General features: G+C 44.3%; 1 protein-coding gene across 8 annotated transcripts in view; it reads left to right on the plus strand.

The window, feature by feature from the left end:
* The window catches only part of LOC137375437 (mediator of RNA polymerase II transcription subunit 12-like protein), a 604,549-nt gene that overhangs the window by 453,735 nt on the left and 129,543 nt on the right, over positions 1–21,271 (plus strand). For 7 of the 8 annotated variants that reach the window (XM_068042658.1, XM_068042659.1, XM_068042660.1 and 4 more), the window contains 3 exons: positions 1,317–1,460; positions 3,682–3,845; positions 6,270–6,401. In XM_068042658.1, coding sequence (XP_067898759.1) covers positions 1,317–1,460; positions 3,682–3,845; positions 6,270–6,401 — 440 coding nt within the window. The remainder of the gene's footprint in view (positions 1–1,316; positions 1,461–3,681; positions 3,846–6,269; positions 6,402–21,271) is intronic. The other variant, XM_068042662.1, reaches the window with a different exon arrangement.

The following is a 21,271-nucleotide window of genomic DNA, read 5'->3' on the forward strand; positions in this document are numbered from 1 at the left end:
TAAGCTTTTCGCACCTTGTTAAAGTACTTTTACGTGGTGCTAACTAGTCACCTGAGCAGCAGAGTGCCTCGGAGGGCTGCCAACCACCCCTTTTATCTGTTTTTAATACCCCTGGGACAGCTGAGTGAAGCTGGTCGAAATGTGTCTCCAACTTTCAACTGCTGTGTTTAACGATGGTAATATCTGATGGAGGCTTCAACCAATGCAGGTGATCAGTTGATATCCGTATTAATAAATCATCATCCCATTTTGGATCAATTTAACATCATGCAGTACAGTCCCTTCCACTTTATAATTAGATTAGGGACCTAGATCCTTACCTCTTCAAATCTTGGCTATGAGGGAGTCCAATGGATTAGCACCCACAATAGTGGGTCTGTACTTAATTTTTGAATTGCTATTTACATTTTAATATTGTACAGAAGTCCCACACGCAGATCTTGGTTAAACCTGGATGGCTGTGAGAATTTCATTCAGAATTTGTTGACAAATTTTGCAATTTTGAAATCCAAAGAAAATTCAGTAAGCATTGTAGGCTCTCGTTGCAGTTCGTGTCCTTTAATTGAAACCAGGAAGTCTCATTCACAGGAAACATTTGCACACTAATTCATTTATATATTTCTACAGGAAGTGTATCAGTGCTGATGGTGGGAATCATGTTTCCGTGGACCTGCCTCTTTACATGAACCTGTATCTTGAGGGACAGTATTGGAATTCCAGTGTGTTGGCCCTTAATTTTTGATACAAAGGACACATAAAGAGTTTAACCACCTTTTCCACAGTACTCGCGTGAAAGTAATGGATGGTACTTCAAATAACCCTAGTTCTTGTGGACTTGTAGCAGCTATCACTTCACATCAGGGCTGCATGCATGTGGATATGGTGGGATGACAAATATTTGAACAAAAATCTCCTCCTCTGACTGCAAAAGTTTTTCAGTGTAGATGAGATGTTGGGAGATGCAACATTTTTATTTAATACTGATTTAACCAAGTGTTTTTTTAATATGTGGCTACTGAAACGAAGCAGCTGCCTCCAGTAAAAGTTTGTCTGTTTGACACCTTTTGAAGAGACTTCAGCTCAATGCTGTTGCTGTCTATACTCGATTCAATTCAGCAGAAACCTTTCATGTAGCATTCCAATGACTGAATTACAGTAAGAAAGTTCTTGTGAACCCTACTGTTGGAGCCAGAGGTCTCTGCTGTGAAAACATCTGGAAGGATTTAGAGCCATGCCAATCCTCAAGTACTGCAAATGCTATTTTACACTTAGTAAAAGGAAGGGAAAAAAAGCATTAATTATAAATCTCCTTCCAGATTTCCAGTAATGTCCTGGAACAAATCACTAGCTTTGCCTCAGGAACTTCATACCATCTGCCTCTAGCTCACCACATCCAGCTCATTTTTGATATGATGGAGTGCGCCCTTAATATCAACGGTCTTATTGACTTCGCTATTCAGGTAAGGTTGTAATCCTACGGCTATAATATGTTCAGGAGCATTTCAGGAGTAAACTGTGGACTGGGGATAAAGTTATAAGTCACCTGGACTTTGCTCTGGTGGTTAAGGATGTTGCCCAACTCCCCAGACTGTAAACAGCTGTGATCAAACACCCTCAGCCACTTGTTAGTCTTCACATAATTACTTGCTCAGTAGACTCCCCTTTTCCTCTCTTTTATCTCAGTGTAGAGGGGCTGGGATTTGGAAACACGCTGCATGAATACAGCTGTGAGAGATGGTTTTAGTTAAAAGTGGTGTCGTTTTGGCATGCATAACTTGAATGATTTATGTTGAACAGCTGAAGGCGCTGATGCTAGAATGGAGATTTACCCTGTTCTGCCTGCCATTCACTCCATGCAACCCTGCTCAATACTTTGGTTGACCATGACCTTAATGGAAACAAAATGTATCATCATTCAGATGAGACGTTAAACTGAGGCCACATCTGCCCTTGTGGGTGGATGCAAAAGAACCCATGATACCGTTCTGAAGAAGAGTCGGGGAGTCATGGCCAATATTTATCCCTCAACTGACATTACTAAATGCAAGTTATCTTGTCATGATCACGTTGCTGTTTATGGCAGCCTGCTGTGCGCAAATTTCCACATTACGACAGTGGGATAACTTCAAAGTGGCTATAAAGCACTTTGGGATGCTTTGTGGCCATGAAAGGTGCTATATAAACGCAAGTTCTTTCTTTCCATTCTTTATTGGGATGTTGTTATCAACACAACTAAAAGATGAGCTGCACCCCATTATAAATAGGTAACCACCATTTAACTTCCCATAAACCAGAAAGACTTTCTGAGCGTGTTGCTCGCAGGACAGAATGTTAAGTTTTCTGAACTGTTGGATGATTTTTGTAACTGGCCCAGTGGATATATATCTGTTCAAGACCTATGTTATTTTGAGCTTGTATCTTAAACAGGTATATTATAAACTTATAGTTGCACACATATTTGAAGGGACAGCTGTTTTATTTTATATAAGCGTGTCGATGAGGAAAAACCCTGACTAGATGCTCGAGGCAGGAAGGTTCTCATGTTCATTAAATGTTCCCTTTTAGTTTTGCTCCCCATATCTTTTTGGAATAAGGTCACATTCCTCTCCATTTTATTCCCTCCATTTTTTCCATTTGTCTTTCCTGAAGGAAATGACTTTAGCTGAGTACCAATTCCACTGACCCAGCAGCTCTGCAGCACCAAGTGACCATTGCAAAACACAAAAGCCTGGATGTTCAGCATCAACAGGCTATTGGGCAACGCAGAACGGAGCAGCCAAGTACAGTTCTGTTCTTATCAGGCTTTTGTGCATAAGGACTTTCCAGCAAGAGTCACTGAATAGCAAAAAATAAAAGTGGGAGCCCTGGATAATTCAGTTTTACTTCTTTCCCTGCCCAAGCCTGGCCAATTGTAGCAACACAACAACTGCTGAGGCTCAAATCGGCAGCTCAGTGCAGACTGGCTTTCATATCTATCATCTTTGGCTTGCATGAACGAGTGATACAATTCACTAACTTTGGAATGTAGTCAACAATAAAAAATCATTTAGTCGCCAGAAATTTTTATTTTCTACTCTGTTGTATCCAGTATATAGAATCATAACTGCAGAAAGAGGCCATTCAGCCCATTGTGACTGTGCCAGCTCTAGAAGCTACTAACCAATTAGCCCCATTCCCTTGCAGATGTTTCCTTTTCAAGTATATATTCAGTTCCCTTTTGAAAGTTACTATTGAAACTGCTTTTACCACCATCAAGGCAGTGCATTCCAGGTCATCATAACTCGCATAACAAAATTCTCACCTTCTCTGCATTTTGCAAATTTTCTTAAATGCATGTCCCCGGTAACTGACACTGCTGCTGGTGCAAACAGTTTCTCCTTATTAATGCTATCAAAACCCCTCATGATTTTGAAAACCTCTGCTAAATCTCCCCTAAACCTTCTCTACTCTAAGGAGAACAATTTCAACTTCTCTCGTCTCTCCAGTAACTGAAGTCCTACGTCCCTGGTATTGCTCCAGTAAATCTCCTCTGTGCATCCTCAAAGGCCTTGAAATCCTCCCTAAAGCCCAGAATTGGACACAATACTCCAGCTGAGGCATATCCAGTGACTTACAAAAGTTTAGCATGTGCGAGTTATAAAATCTGTGCTCTGATCTTGTGTGTTTTATTTAATGTCTCAGTTGCTGAATGAACTGAGTGTGGTGGAAGCGGAGTTGTTGCTGAAATCCTCGAGCCTGGCTGGGAGCTACACCACAGGGCTATGCCTGTGCATCGTGGCCGTGTTACGACGCTACCATTCTTGTCTCGTGCTCAACCCCGACCAAACGGCACAAGTGTTTGAAGGGTGAGGCATGGTGTTTGAAGTTTGATAAATCCAGGTTTTTGCAGACTCATGATGAAGTTCAGCAGCACCTCTGTTGTTGGTAGTGGTTAAAGTGAAGTTCAGTTCATTTTAGCCAGCTTTATGTAGTATTTGCCAGACCATTACTAACCATGAACAGCATAATTAACAATAAAGCATATTAAGCATATATTGGGACATTTTCAGGGATTTCCATCAGGATTGCATCTACCCTATACCTTTGACACTGGTAAATGGTAACTGTGCATCATTTATTCACCTGTTGGATCTTTCTATTCTCCCTGATGATTGCTGCATTTCTAACATCCTTCTCTAAGATTCCCAAATGTGTTATTGCCTCTAATTTCCTGCCAACTCTCTTCCCATGTCCTGTCTGAAGGTTTGGCTTCTGTCTCACCAACATCAAGCTGATCTGCCTGGTTAACATTGCCAGTGATATCCTATATGATTATATTCGTGGTGCATGAACCTTTTTGTGGCCTTTGACACAGTCAACAAATCCATCTTACTCCAATGCCTCTCCTCCATGCTCGCAATCTCTCATGGTTCCATGCCCCACCTGCACCAAGGAAGCGAGGTCGTCACCAGTGTCTCGGCTGGTGTCGCCTAAGCTCTTTTCTTGGTCCATTCTATTCTAAATCGGTGTGCTGCTGCTACCCAGCTTTACTTCCCTGTCTTCACTCTGGACTTCACTATTGCATCTGTACTGTTTGGATACTAGTCCAACATTAAGTTGTCAATAAGTTAATATTTCCTGCAACTAAATATTGGCATGATCTGTTTGGCTGTTGCCAGAAGTTCCACACCTTAACCCTGAGTTTTTCTGGTTCCACACTCAAACTGTCTCTGCATCATCGTTGGAATCTACATCCCTGCTCTTGTCACTCTATGTTCTCTTCACTGGCTCTAGGGCTGCACTCCACAGAAAGCCTGGACTCCTCCGGGTCTGCTTCGCCACATCTTATTTACTCACCACTGCTCATCTGTCCTCAGTGATTATCACTTGGCTCACCATCTTCTAATATATCAAATTCAAAATGCTTGTCCTGATTTACAAATCCTTCACTGCCTCACTCTCCCCTGTACAACCTCCTCTGGCCCGACATTGCAGCTCATACACACTCCATCCTGATTCTGGGATTTTATGTGTCTTCCCTCACTGACAGTGGCAGTGTCTTCGGCCATCATGCCCCTGCACTCTGGAATTCTCTTCCCTAAACCCCTCTTCCCAAAAACATTGCTTCTTTCTTTCAAAATGTCCTCAAAATGTAACTTCTTTGAACTCCCCATTGGTCCTGTCCTCTAATCCTTCTCTCAATTTCTGCCCAGTTTTCTATCCCATCCTCCTTCCCTCTTTTAAGTAACGAACCTTTGGATGTTATGTTTTGTGGATGGTGCTACGTAAGTTGTTGTTTGGATATCACACCCAAGAGCCATCACCATCCCAGCAAGCAATACTGAGTGTAAAAGTGGCCTATTTTAGAGCCCTGCCTTGGAAATTATAAGAAAACGGTAGTTCTAATTTCAGTCAGCCACTTACAGTACATCTATTGGAAGGCAGAATTTTGTGCCTGAATATTTCAGAAAAGGGTATTGTACCATTTCTGGCACCTTGGACAGTGTTGCAATTCATTTCAAAGTCCATCTGTATGCATTTGAGACATTTCTGAGAGCTTACCAGGTGCTATATAAATGCAAGCCTCCTGGATAACGGGCAGCACAATTAAAAATTAGTGTGCTGGTGGCAGAAGTGTGACCACAGGTGCTGCAGTCCTGGGTCTTTTTGCTGCCGTGCTCTGGTCTCTGTGTAGGCCAGTTGAAGCTGGGTTCAGAGGTTGACCTGGGAGCATCATGCCAACAACAGGCAGGCCATGGGATTGAATGCTGAGTCCGTTCTGTGTGTGTGATGCCTTGTCATGATGCTCTTTTGCACCAGAGGGCACACTGGCAAACACTAAACTGCCTCAAGGCGGGGGGGGACGTTTTAATCTAACCCTCCAGTGGTGGAACAGTTGGGAACGGGTACAACGCTGTTTCTGCACCTCGTCCCATATTGCTGCCCATCAACTTCAATGGCGAGCAATATCGAGTAGGGTGTAAAACCTGCAGTCCACCTGATCCCATGGGTTTTGTGCACAGCAGGTTGGGCTAAGATTGCAGCCAAGTCTGGTAGGGCATAAAATGATATTTGGACAACGTTGAGAGCATGATGGAAAAGGGTGGGTCTCCATCGCTATCAATTCAGTGGAGGTCAGGTCACTTATACTTGAGAATGCTTCCACTGATTGAAACCCTCAAGTCTGCAATTTATGCCTCTGCAATAAAGTAAGGATACCTGAACAGACTGTTTCTGTCATTCTGCTGTCTGATCCTTCCAACTTGCTCTCTGTATCCTCTCTCTTGCAGGCTATGTGGGGTAGTAAAGCATGTTGTCAATCCTTCAGAATGCTCCTCTCCTGAAAGATGCATTCTGGCCTACCTGTATGATCTTTATGTATCTTGCAGTCACTTAAGAAGCAAGTTTGGCGATCTTTTCAGGTGAGTACTTATGCTCCAGAACCCAAAAAGTTTCCTTCCGTGGCACCTGGCTGATCTTTTCAAGCGTAAAATCTTTTTGTCATTTGATATTTATTCAGCATAACTGCAAAACACTGAATAAATAAAAAAAACAGAGAATGCATTGGCAGCCTGGTCATAATACACAAATAATAATGTGTTTTTATTGATAGTTTTCTATTCTGATGTTATAAATAGAATCTTAATAGTGATTTTGTTTGAAGACATATCCCTTTCAATAAGTGCATAAAGATAGTGGAACTTGATAACTCTTGTGTAATATCTGAACTGTTCTATTTGTTTAAAGAATGGGTGTGGTGAGCTGCAGTAGTGGGATATGAACCTGCAGTTCATTGTATGCAGAGTTCCTCTAATGATTGTGCATCATTGGATAACGTCCAACTGAGAATGGGAAGGGGAGAAAGATAAAATAACCCTTAAGCTTCACAGCCCGCTCATAGGATGTCTCAAAGTGCTTCATAGCTAGAAATAATGAAAGATGCTATATCAATGCAAGTCTTGCTTCCTTTCTCTCACCTGGTATATGCTGCAATGAGACAAAAAACTCTAAGTCAAAAATATAATCCCTTGTAATTAACCTTAAAAGAGACCCTGGTAGGTGACACACTCTTCTGAAAAATCACAATGAATTAAATTGTGCTAATTAGAGCCTGTGTGTCCCACAGCCTGTTTATACTGGCTCTGTCTAGAACTTCCAAATTTCCTACCTTTCATTTTCTAGTGGACCCAGAAATTCCAGGGAATCTGCCCAAAATGTTTAAGGTGACATGTTACAACTGTGACGTTCTTTTGTTGTGGTAGTTGAGTTCTGTTTTCAAGCTGTGTGTGTTAATGAGACTCTGCAGAGTCCAATTTGACATTTTAGATCGGAAGCATCAGGCCAGTACAATTGGGAGTGATGGGACATTGAACCAGGTTTAAAGTAATGCTCTTCAGTCCTCTTGTTTCCACAGGTCATAAGTCTTGTTAGTCTACAGTCTCTTACTGCCCCCAGATCTGTTCTTTCGAAGCAAGCTTACATCCAGCTTGCTTTTAAGTCTTTTTTCAAAGTCATTTCTATCTAGATGCCTGCACACCATTTGTTGTCTGAAGGGGGCCAGTTATCTCCCTTTGCTATTCTGGAACTGGCTACTAGAAGATCCATAGAATGACCGAGGGTGACCTGCCTGTCTATGACTCTCCTCTCTTTTTCTGTTTTGTCGGTCTTCCATTTATCTTTGTCCTGAGAAATGTCAGTGAGATCGACATCTGAGGAAGTCTGATATGAATCTCTGGAATATGTCTCCACATCATAGTCCATTGAGATACCAACCCTCCAAATTGTTAGGGAAACTTCTGTTATTGTGTTTGATTTTTGTTGGTCTCGGTCATTCCTAAGACTCTAATTGGTTGCAGGCAGGTTTACTGATCACTCAGGTTTTTTGATCATTGTAAAATAATAAAATGTTGTAATCTCTTACTGTGAATCCTCAAACACTGTAAGAAGCAAAATAAGTCTGCATGTCTGTTTATATGCATTATGCATGTTGTTCTATATAATGTATGTTTACAGTGCATATTTACTGTATGTATATAAATTATGTGTACACTTTTACATATGTTTGTGTGCACAAGCCTGAACCAAGTCTTTTTCTCGAGCTTCTGATTCTGGAATTCCTTTATTATCTCCCTTTTTTTTTCCTCCCGATGCTCGGAGCAAGCAAGTCCTTCATCAGTTCTACCTTTCAGTTAACAGTTAGGAGCTGTACGGTGAAATTAACTATCATAATTTTATTCGTTTTGTGTCATTGTTTTAATGCACAATGATGGAAGAGAGAGAATATTTGCTTTCCCTGTTCTTTCAGCCTTTCTGCTCTTGCCTCTCTCCTTTCTATTTAGATTTTAGATTTTTAGATTTAGAGATACAGCCCTTCGGCCCACCGAGTCTGTACCGACCTTTAACCACCCATTTTTACTAATCCTACACTAATCCCATATTCCTACCACATCCTCACCTGTCCCTATATTCCCCTACCACCTACCTATACTAGGGGCAATTTATAATGGCCAATTTACCTATCAACCTGCAAGTCTTTTGGCTTGTGGGAGGAAACCGGAGCACCCGGAGGAAACCCACGCAGACACAGGGAGAACTTGCAAACTCCACACAGGCAGTACCCAGAATTGAACCCGGGTCACTGGAGCTGTGAGGCTGCGGTGCTAACCACTGCGCCGCCCATGTGAATTGTGTTAAAACTTGTTTTTATTCATTCACGGTTTTTGGGCATTGCTGGCAAGACCAATATTTATTGCCCATCCGGAATTGCCCTTGAGAAGGTGGTGGTGAGCCGCAGGCTTGAACCACTGCATCCCTGTGATGTCGGTACTCGCACAGTGCTGTTAAGGAGGGATTTTGACCCAGCAACAGTGAAGGAACAACCATATATTTCTGAATCAGGATGGTGTGTGACTTGAGCCTGCTTTGGTGCACCAGAAGCCCCACTGCCCTGTGTTTAAGTGATATCCTCCAACATAGCTACCAATAAATTGCCGAAGAAGTGTTTTTCCATGGCTACATTCTACAGCAAAAGAAGTCACTTGCTAATTGCTAATGGAATAAAACATCTGGAAAAGGATATGTGTTTATTTGAAAGTGGGATAAAAAGGAAGCTGGGTCTTGCTTCCTCTCTGCAGGGAGTTAAATTGCCATATTTGCTAAAAAGAAAATATTAACTTTGGCACGTTATCTCCTGTCAAGTACATTATGTCTACTTTTACAGTGTATTACAATGTCAAAATGCCCAGTAGCTCAATAATTTAACAGGCTTTAATTACCAGATGCAACATGACCCAGAACTATTCATTTTTGCCAAACTAGCAATTCTTCTTGTCTTGATTCATCAAGTTTAATTTTTAACGGCCGTAATTGCAATAATTTATTTTGCGCCAAACAAGCATTTTAAAATTTGGAACACTTGGAAATTCTACACTCGAGCTGAAAAATTAATTTTCGAATCAACTTATTTTTATTCATTTTAGATTTCACAGAATCACAGAATTGTTACAACGCAGAAGGAGTCTATTCGGCCCATTGTGTCTGCACCAGCTCTCCGAATGAGCAATTCACCTAGTTCCATTCCCACGCCTTCTCCCAGTAACCCTGCACATTCTTCCTTTTCGTATAACAGTCTAACTCCCTTTTGAATGCCTCAATTGAACTTGCCTTCACCACGTTCTCAGGGAGTGCATTCCAGACCTTAATGACTTGCTGCAAGAAAACGTTTTTCCTCATGTCGCTTTTGCTTCTTTTACCAATTACTTTGAGAGTGGATGATCCATCTCAACCTCCTCCTGAGGTCCAGATTAGATTAGAGATACAGCACTGAAACAGGCCCTTCGGCGCACCGAGTCTGTGCCGACCATCAACCACCCATTTATACTAATCCTACACTAATCCCATATTCCTACCAAACATCCCCACCTGTCCCTGTATTTCCCTACCACCTACCTATACTAGTGACAATTTATAATGGCTAATTTACCTACCAACCTGCAAGTCTTTTGGCTTGTGGAAGGAAACCGGAGCACCCGGAGAAAACCCACGCAGACACAGGGAGAACTTGCAAACTCCACACAGGCAGTACCCAGAATCGAACCCGGGTCCCTGAAGCTGTGAGGCTGCGGTGCTAACCACTGCGCCACTGTCCCTAGCATCACAGATGTCTTCAGCCAATCCGATTCCCTCCACATGATATCAAGAAACGGCTGAAGGCACTGCTTAGTGCAAAGGCTATGGGCCCTGACAATATTCTGGCAATAGTACTGAAGACTTGTGCTCCATAACTAGCTGCACCCCTAGCCAAGCTGTTCCAGTAAAGCTACAACACTGGCATTTATCCGGCAATGTGGAAAATTGCCCAGATATGTCCTGTACACACAAAGCTGTACAAATCCAACCAGGCCAATTACCACCCGATCAGTCCACTCTCGATCATCAACAAAGTGATGGAAGGGGTCGTTGACAGTGCTATCAAGCAGCACTTAGTCAGCAATAACTGGCTCACTGACGCTCATTTTGGGTTCCGCCAGGGGCACTCAGCTCCTGACCTCATCACAGCCTTGGTCCAAACATGGACAAATGAGCTGAAGTCCAGAGGTGAGGTGAGAACTGCCTTTGACATCAAGGCAGCATTTGACTGAGTAAACTGCAGTCAATGGGAATTGGGGAAAAATCTCCACTGGTTGGAGTCATACCTAGCGCAAAGGAAAATGGTTGTGGTTGTTGGAGGTCAATCATCTCAGTCCCAGGACATCAGGAGTTCCTCAGAGTGTTGTCCTAGGCCTAACTATATTTAGCTGCTTCATCAATGACCTTCCCTCCATCATAAGGTCAGAAGTTGGGATGTTTGCTGATGATTGCGCAATGTTCAGCACCATTCGCAACTGCTCAGATGCTGAAGCAGCCCATGTCCATGTGCAGCGAGACCTGGACAACATCCAGGCTTGAGCTGATAAGTGGCAAGTAACATTTGTGCCACACAAGTGCCAGGCAATGACCATCTCCAACACGAGAGAATCTTGATGTTCAATGGCATTATCATTTCTGAATTCCCTACTGTCAACATCCTGGTGCTTACCATTGAGCAGCAACTGAACTGTACCAGACGCACAAATGCTGTGGCTACAAGAGCAGGTCAGAGGCTGCGAATCCTGCAGCGAGTAACTCACCTCCTGTCTCCCCATCTACCTGCCTGTCCACCATCTACAAGGCACAAGTTAGGAGTGTGATAGAATACTCTCCACTTTCCTGGATGAGTGCAGCTCCAACTACACTCAAGAAGCTCAACATCATCCATGACAAAGTAGCCTGCTTCATTGGCACCCCATCCACCACCCTCAACATTCACTCCCTCCACTACTGATGCACATTGGCAGCAGTGTGTACCATCTACAAGATGCACTCACCAAGGCTCCTTCAACAGCACCTTCCAAACCCATGACCTCTAACACCTGGAAGGACAAGGGTAGCAGATGCATGAGAACGCCACCATCTGCAACTTTCCCTCCAAGCCACACACCATCCTGACTTGGAAGTATATCACTGTTCCCTCACTGTCGCTGTGTCAGAATCCTGGAATTTCCTTCCTAGTAGCACTGTGGGTGTGTCTACACCCCAAGGACTGCAGAGGTTCAAGATGGCAGCGCACCACAACCTTTTCAAGGTCAATTAGGGCTGGGAAATAAATGCTGGCTTAGCCAGCGATGCCCGCATCCCACAAAGGAATAAAAAAAAATCTTTCTAGAAGTTTTCCCACCTCAGAAGTTAAACTGACTGACCTGTAGTTTCTGGGCTTATCTTTACACCCTTTTTTGAACAAGGGTGTAACGTTTGCAGTTCTCCAGTCCTTTGGCATCACCCAAGTCTAAGGAAGACTGAAGAATTATGGCCAGTGTGTCCACAATTTCCACGCTCATTTCCTTCAGTATCCTTGGATGCGTCTCATCTGGTCCTGGTGCCTTATCCACTTTAAGCACAGACCGTCTTTCCAACACCACCTTCTTATCAATTTTAAACACTTCTAATGTATGAATTACTTCCTCTTTCACCATTGCCTGGGTTGCATCTTCTTCCTTGGTAAAGACGGATGCAAACTATTCCTGTAATACCTCAGCTATACCCTGGAAAGCATAATTGAGATTGGCCAAAGTCAGCATGGGTTTATGAAAGGTGTATTTGGATTTTCAGAAGGCTTTTGATAAGGTCCCACATAAGTGGTTCATGTGCAAAATTAAAGCACATGGAATTGGGGGTAATATATTGGCATGGATTGAGAATTATTTGACGGACAGGAAACAGAGAGTAGGAATAAACGGGTCTTTTTCCAGGTGGCAGGCAGTGACTTGTGGGGTACCGCAGGGGTCAGTGCTTGGGCCCCAGCTATTTACAATATATATATATGAGTGACTTGGGTGAGGGAGCTAAATGTAACATTTCCAAGTTTTACAGACAGCACCGAGCTGAGGTGGGGGGGAATGTGAGCTGTGAGGAGGATACAAAGATGCAAAGGATGCAAATCCAATGTGATTTGGACAAGTTGGGTGAGTGGGCAGATGCAGTGTAATGTGGATAAATGTAAGGTTATCCACTTTGGTTGTAAAAACAGAAAGGCAGATTATTAACTGAATGGTGATAGGTTGGGAAAGGGGGTGGTGCAACGAGACCTGGGTGTCCTTGTACACCAGTTGCTGAAAGCAAGGATTCAGATGCAGCAAACAGTTAGGAAGGCGAATGGTGTGTTGTTAGCCTTCATTGCAAGAGGATTTGAGTAGAGGAGCAAGGAGATCTTACTGCAGTGATACAGGGAATTGGTGAGACCACATCTGGAGTATTGTTTGTAGTTTTGGTCTCCTTACCTGAGGAAGGATGTTCTTTTCCATGGAGTGGGTGCAAAGAAAATTTACTAGGCTGATTCCTGGGATGGCAGGATTGACATGTGAGGAGAGATTGGGTCGACTAGGCCAATATCCACTAGAGTTTAGAAGAATGAGAGGGGATCTCATAAAAACCTATAAAATTCTAACAGGACTAGACAGGCTAGATGCAGGGAGGATGTTTCCGATGGCTGGGGAGTCCAGAACCAGAGGTCACAGTCTCAGGATATGGGGTATGCCATTTAGAACCGAGATGATGAGAAATTTCTTCACTGAGGGTGGTGAACCTGTGGAATTCTCTACCGCAGAAGGCAGTGGAGGCCAAGTCATTAAATATATTCAAGAAGGAGATAAATATATTTCTTAATGCCAAAGGGATCAAGGGATATGGGGAGAAAGCGGGAACAGGGTACTGAATTAAACGATCAGCCATGATCTTTTTTGAATGGCGGAGCAGGGCCAAAGGACCGAATGGCCTACTCCTGCTCCTATTTTCTATGTTTCCCTCCATATGCAAATCCCTTGCTGGTCCCTAATCGGCCCCATTCCTCATTTTACCGGCCTGTTACGACCTGGTGAAAAAGGGGTCTAGGGTTCCCTCTCAGCCTTCACCTGGTCTTGCTGTAACAGGGTTTAATTTTAAACACGTATTTTTAGCTCCCCCTTGGTGAATCCTTGTTCACTGCTTTCCCATTGTAAGGCAAAGAAACCAGCCCAACAGGTTTTCTTAGGTTTAAAGAAGAAAGGCTGAACTTTATTAAACTTGAACTCTAATTTGATCAACGCCTACAGATACGCAATGCGCTCATGCTGGGTGCATACGCGGTACACACATGCAGATAGAGACACAAGAGCAGAAGAAATAAAGTGGAAAAGTTTGAGGCAATATCTGCAGATGGTTTTGGTTACTGTTCTTCGAGCTCGCTGTCGGGTCCTTGATTGTAGGTAGGTCTTGCTTTTCATTGGGGCCCAGTGCTGTTCTTAAACCTTGTTCGTTGTAGGAGACTTTTATCTCTTGAGGTTCACGCGTCTTCAGTGGGTCCAGAGACTTGTGAGAAAGAGATGGGAGGAGACAGGAGAGGCTGTGACGAGCCAGCCAGGAGAGGTCTTTACAGTCCAAGAGCAATCAGTCTCTCTCCCTCAAATTGTCTGGACAATTCAAAAAAGCTTAGGTTGCCCGGCAGGTTAGTTATGCGACCACATTTGTTTGTGGATTCGGCCATCTTAGCAGTCATCCTGGAATGTGAGCTTCCTCACCTTCAGTGTCTGGTGATCAAAGTCCATTGTGGGTTGAATGTGTCAGGGAATGGTCCTTTGCCTCCACAAGCACTGTCTGTGAGTATGTAAATGTTTTTTTCAGCCACGGCTGATCTGTTTAACAAGTCATTTCCTCACTCCAGCAACATTTTAAAATCAATCTTCATATGACAAAATTAATATGCCTCATTCTTGGCAGGTGGGGATCTGCATGACAACCTTTTTACTATTAATATGTCGATAGAAAACTTCGGGATTCCCTTTAATGTTGGCTGTCAGTCTCTGTTCATACTCTCCCTTTGATACTCTTATTTGCTTTTTCACTTCCCCTTTTTTCAGCCTGGTTCTCAGTAGTATTCTCTACCTGGTATCTGTCATAAGCACACTTTTTCTTCTCTATCTCTTTCATCATCCAGGGAGCTCTGGATTTGTTTGCCCTACCTTACGTCTTCGAGGGAACATACCTCGACAGTGCCTGAACTATCTCCTCTTTGAAGGTAGACCATTGTTCAGCTACCATTTTCCCTGCCAACCTTTGATGCCACTTTATTCGCCCAGTTCCATTTTTAGCCCATTGAAGGTAACTTTCCCCCAGTTAATTATTCTTGCTCTGGATTGTTCTTTCTCCTTTTCCATAGTCAGCCTAATCCTTATGATACAATGATCACTGTCCCTAAATGTTCTCCTACTGACACTTGATCCACTTGGCCCACCTCTCCCAGGAACCAGGTCTAGCAATGCCCCCTTTCTCATTGGACTGGAAACATACTGCTGTAGAAAATTTTCCGGAACACGCTGTAGGAACTCTTGCCCCTCACTGCCCTTTATACTATATTATCCCAGTCTATGTCCCCCATTATAATTACCCTATAATTTGTGCACCTCTCTGTAATTTCCTTGCAAATTTGTTCCTCCACATCTTTCCCACCAGCTGGTGGCCTATAGACAACGCTGAGCAATGTAACTGCCTTTTTTGATCCTTAACTCTAGCCAAATTGATACTGTCCTCGACCCCTCTGGGGCATCCTTTTTGTCCAGCACTACAATGCCCTTCTTAATCAATACTGCCACTCTTCCCCCTTTTTTCTTTTTCCTATCTTTCCTGAACACCTTGTATCCAGGAACATTTAATACCCAGTCTTGCCCTTCTTTGAGCCAGGTCTCTGTTATAGCCGCAACATCACACATTTTCATCATATGTCAATCTGCGCCTGTAACTCGCCAATCTTATTAACAACACTCCGTGCATTAACATACATACACATTAGCCCTGATTTGGATTTTATCACTTTCTCCCTTACTCTGACCCCACCTAATAACTTACTATTCTCTACTTTAGTGCTATCTATCGCTCCCAGTATTCTGTGCACCTTGATATTCCCCTATGACATTTCCTCCTGGTTCCCACACCCCTGCCAAGTTAGTTTAAACCCTGCCCAATAGCACTAGCAAATTGCTGCAAGGAAATTTGCCCCAGCTCTGTTCAGGTGCAACCCATCTGGCCTGTACAGGTTTCACCTTCTCCAGAACTGTTCACAGTGTCCCAGAAATCTAAAGCCCTCCCTCCTGTACCGTCTTGCCAGCCACGTTTGCGTCTGCACACTTCTCCTATTTCTATACTCATTTGCACGTGGTACTGAGAGTTTTATTCAATTGTGGGATGTGGGCATTGCAGGCTAGGCCAGCATTTATTACCCATCCCTAATTGTCCTTCAGAAGGTGGTCAGCTGTCTTCTTGAACCGCTGCAGTCCTTTGGGTGTAGGCACACCAAAAGCACTGTTAGGAAGGGAGTTCCAGGATTTTGACACAGTGACAGTGAAGGAACGGCAATATACTTCCAAGTCAGGATGGCATTTGGCTTGGAGAGGAACTTGCAGATGATGGTGTACCCATGCATCTGCCGCCCTTGTCCTCCTAGGTGGTTGAGGTGGTGGGTTTGGAAGGTGCTGTCTAAGGAGCCTTGGTGAGTTGCTGCAGTACATCTAGTAGATGGTACATACTGCTGCCACTGTGTGTAGATGGTGGAGTATTGAATGTTGAGGGTGGTGGATGGGGTGCCAATCAAGCGGGCTGCTTTGTCCTGGATGGTGTTGAGCTTCTTGAGTGTTTTGGATACCGTTTTGGATACTGTTGCGGGAGATGGCTCACCAGGGGAAGACAGCAGTAGCCAGGTTCATGGCACTGTGGCTGGCTCTGCTGTTCAGAAGGGTGGGAAAAAGAGTGGAAGGGCTATAGTCATAGGGGATTTGATTGTAAGGGGAGTAGATAGGCGGTTCTGTGGTTGAAAACGAGACTCCCGAATGGTATGTTGCCTCCCAGGTGCACGGGTCAGGGATGTCTCAGATCGGCTGCAGAACATTCTGAAGGGGGAGGGTGAACAGCCAGTTGTCGTTGTGCACATAGGCACCAATGATATAGGTAAAAAACAGGATGAGGTCCTACAAGCAGAATTTAGGGAGTTAGGAGCCAAGTTAAAAAGTAGGACCTCAGAGGTAGTAATCTCAGGATTGCTACCAGTGCCACGTGATAGAGTAGAAATGAAAGAATAGTCAGGATGAATGCGTGGCTTGAGAGATGGTGCAGGAGGGAGGGGTTCAGATTTTTGGGACATGGGACCGGTTCTGGGGAAGGTGGGACTATTACAAATTGGATGGTCTACACCTGGGCCGGACTGGAACCAATGTCCTTGGGGGTGCTTTTGCTAACGCTGTTGGGGAGGGTTTAAACTAATGTGGCAGGGGGTTGGGAACCAAATGAGGAGGTCAGTGGACAGTAAGGAGGTAGTAACTAAAGCCTGTAAGGAACTAGATAATGAAGTAAGCGTGACTAAGGGAAAGAGTAGGCAGGGAGCAGATGATGTAAGCAAAGGGACTGGTGGTCTGAGGTGCATTTGTTTTAATGCAAGAAGTGTAGTAGGTAAGGCAGATGAACTTAGGGCTTGGATTAGTACCTGGGAGTATGATGTTATTGCTATTACTGAGACTTGGTTGAGGGAAGGGCATGATTGGCAACTAAATATCCCAGGATACCGATGCTTCAGGCGGGATAGAGAGGGAGGTAAAAGGGGTGGAGGAGTTGCATTACTGGTCAAAGAGGATATCACAGCTGTGCTGAAGGAAGGCACTATGGAGGACTCGAGCAGTGAGGCAATATGGGCAGAACTCAGAAATAGGAAGGGTGCGGTAACAATGTTGGGGCTGTACTACAGGCCTCCCAACAGCGAGCGTGAGATAGAGGTACAAATATGTAAACAGATTATGGAAAGATGTAGGAGCAACAGGGTGGTGGTGATAGGAGATTTTAATTTTCCCAACATTGACTGGGATTCACTTAGTGTTAGAGGTCTAGATGGAGCAGAATTTGTAAGGAGCATCTAGGAGGGTTTTCTAGAGCAGTATGTAAATAGTCCAACTCGGGAAGGGGCCATACTGGACCTAGTGTTGGGGAATGAGCCCGGCCAGGTGGTTGACGTTTCAGTAGGGGACTACTTTGGGAATAGTGATCACAATTCCGTAAGTTTTAGAATACTCATGGACAAAGACGAGAGTGGTCCTAAAGGAAGAGTGCTAAATTGGGGGAAGGCCAACTATACCAAAATTCGGCAGGAGCTGGGGAATGTAGATTGGGAGCAGCTGTTTGAAGGTAAATCCACATTTGATATGTGGGAGGCTTTTAAAGAGAGGTTGATTAGCGTGCAGGAGAGACATGTTCCTGTGAAAATGAGGGATAGAAATGGCAAGATTAGGGAACCATGGATGACAGGTGAAATTGTGAGACTAGCTAAGAGGAAAAAGGAAGCATACATAAGGTCTAGGCGGCTGAAGAAAGACGAAGCTTTGAAAGAATATCGGGAATGTAGGACCAATCTGAAACGAGGAATTAAGAGAGCTAAAAGGGGTCATGAAATATCTTTAGCAAACAGGGTTAAGGAAAATCCCAAAGCCTTTTATTCATATATAAGGAGCAAGAGGGTAACTAGAGAAAGGATTGGCCCACTCAAGGACAAAGGAGGAAAGTTATGCGTGGAGTCCAAGAAAATGGGTGAGATTCTAAACGAGTACTTTGCATCGGTATTCACCAAGGAGAGGGGCATGACGGATGTTGAGGTTAGGGACAGATGTTTGATTACTCTCGGTCAAGTCAGCATAAGGAGGGAGGAAGTGTTGGGTATTCTAAAAGGCATTAAGGTGGACAAGTTCCCAGGTCCGGATGGGATCTATCCCAGGTTACTGAGGGAAGCGAGAGGGGAAATAGCTGGGGCCTTAACAGATATCTTTGCAACATCCTTAAACACGGGTGAGGTCCCGGAGGACTGGAGAATTGCTAATGTTGTCCCCTTGTTTAAGAAGGGTAGCAGGGATAATCCAGGTAATTATAGACCAGTGAGCCTGATTTCAGTGGTAGGGAAGCTGCTGGAGAAGATACTGAGGGATAGGATCTATTCCCATTTGGAAGAAAATAGGCTTATCAGTGATAGGCAACATGGTTTTGTGCAGGGAAGGTGATGTCTTACCAACTTAATAGAATTCTTTGAGGAAGTGACAAAGTTGATTGATGAAGGAAGGGCTGTAGATGTCATATACATGGACTTCAGTAAGGCATTCGATAAGGTTCCCCATGGTAGGCTGATGGAGAAAGTGAAAGCGCATGGGGTCCAGGGTGTACTAGCTAGATGGATAAAGAACTGGCTGGGCAACAGGAGACAGAGAGTAGCAGTGGAAGGGAGTTTCTCAAAATGGAGACGTGTAACCAGTGGTGTTCCACAGGGATCCGTGCTGGGACCACTGTTGTTTGTGATATACATAAATGATTTGGAGGAAAGTATAAGTGGTCCGATTAGCAAGTTTGCAGACGACACTAAGATTGGTGGAGTGGCAGATAGTGAAGGGGACTGTCAGAGAATACAGCAGAATAAAGATAGATTGGAGAGTTGGGCAGAGAAATGGCAGATGGAGTTCAATCAGGGCAAATGCGAGGTGATGCATTTTGGAAGATCCAATTCAAGAGTGAACTATACAGTAAATGGAAAAGTCCTGGGGAAAATTGATGTACAGAGAGATTTGGGTGTTCAGGTCCATTGTTCCTGAAGGTGGCAACGCAGGTAAATAGAGTGGTCAAGAAGGCATACGGCATGCTTTCCTTCATCGGACGGGGTATTGAGTACAAGAATTGGCAGGTCATGTTACAGTTGTATAGGACTTTGGTTCGGCCACATTTGGAATACTGCGTGCAGTTCTGGTCGCCACATTACCAAAAGGATGTGGATGCTTTGGAGAGGGTGCAGAGGAGGTTCACCAGGATGTTGCCTGGTATGGAGGGCGCTAGCTATGAAGAGAGGTTGAGTAGATTAGGATTATTTTCATTAGAAAGACGGAGGTTGAGGGGGGACCTGATTGAGATGTACAAAATCATGAGAGGTATAGACAGGTTGGATAGTAAGAAGCTTTTTCCCAGAGTGGGGGATTCAATTACAAGGGGACACGAGTTCAAAGTGAAAGGGGAAAAGTTTAGGGGGGATATGCGTGGAAAGTTCTTTACGCAGAGGGTGGTGGGTGCCTGGAATGCGTTGCCAGCGGAGGTGGTAGACGCGGGCACGATAGCGTCTTTTAAGATGTATCTAGACAGATACATGAATAGGCAGGAAGTAAAGAGATACAGACCCTTGGAAAATAGGCGACATGTTTAGATAGAGGATCTGGATCGGCGTAGGCTTGGAGGGCCGAAGGGCCTGTTCCTGTGCTGTAATTTTCTTTGTTCTCTTTGTTCTTTGTTGGAGCTGCACCCATCCAGGCAAGTGGAAAGTATTCCATCAGACTCCTGACTTGTGCCTTGTAGATGGTGGACAGGTTTTGGGGAGTCAGGAGGTGAGTTAGTTGCTGCAGGATTCCCAGCCTCTGACCTGCTCTTGTAGCTACAGTGTTTATGTGGCGGGTCTAGTTCAGTTTCTGGTCAATGGTAACCAACATGATGTTGATCGTGGGGGATTCAGTGCCATTGAACGTCAAGGGGAGATGGTTAGATTTTCTCATTTGAAATGCTGTTGCGACTAAGGCGCGAGGAATGCACTGTTAATTCAGTCCCACCTCTCCACTGGTCACAACATATTCTTTAAAGTTTTCCCACTTATGGAAACAGTCAATCCGATTCACTGTTTTTCTCCAGAATAGAACACACTAACCAGGTGTGTCCCTGGGATAGCACTTACCCAGGGATGGCAATGGTGGTGTCAGGAGCATTGTCTGCAAGGTATGATTCTGTGAGCATGACTGTGTCAGGCTGTTGCTTAACTAGTCTGTGGGACAGCTCTCCCAATTTTGGCACAAGGCACCAAATGTTAGTAAGGAGGACTTTGCAGGGTCGACAGGGTTTGCCATTGTCGTTTCCAGTGCCTAGGTCGATGCTGAATCGTCCATCCGGTTTCATTCCATTTCTTAGACTTTATAGCGGTTTGATACAACTGATTGGCTTGCTAGGCCATTTCAGAGGGCATTTAAGAGTCAACCACATTGCTGTGGGTCTGAAGTCACATGTAGGCCAGACCAGGTAAGGATGGCAGATTTCCTTCTCTCAAGGGGATTAGTAAACCAGATAGGTTTTTACAACAATCAACGATGGTTTCATGGACATCATTAGGCTAGCTTTTAATTCCAGATTTTTGAATTGAACTCAAATTTCACCATCTGCCATGGTGGGATTTGAACTTAAGTCCCCAGAGCCTTAGCCTGGGGCTCTGGGTTACTAGTCTAGTGACAATACCACTATGCCACTGCCTCCCCCTGAAGGTCTGGAGATTACTACTTTTGAGGTCCTGCTTGCTAACTTCATTCCCTAGCTCACTAAACTCTTTCTGTAGGACCACATCCTTCTATGTCGTTGGTACCAATGTGGACCATGACTGCTGGCTGTTCATCCTCCCCCCCTCAGGGTGCTCTGTAGCCGTTCAGTGACATCCTTGACCCTGGCACCAGGGAGGCAACACACCATCCTGGATTCAAGTCAATGGCCACAGAAATGCCTGTCTGTTCCCTTGACTATCGAATCTCCTATCACTATTGCTCTTCCAGTATTCTTTGTGCCCCCTGTGCAGCTGAGCCACCCATGGTGCCATGATCTTGGCTCTGGCTGCACTCCCCTGATGAACCATCACTTTCCTCAGTATTCA

The sequence above is a fragment of the Heterodontus francisci genome, chromosome 11, assembly GCF_036365525.1.
Source record: "Heterodontus francisci isolate sHetFra1 chromosome 11, sHetFra1.hap1, whole genome shotgun sequence".
In the NCBI taxonomy this organism is placed as follows: domain Eukaryota; kingdom Metazoa; phylum Chordata; class Chondrichthyes; order Heterodontiformes; family Heterodontidae; genus Heterodontus; species Heterodontus francisci.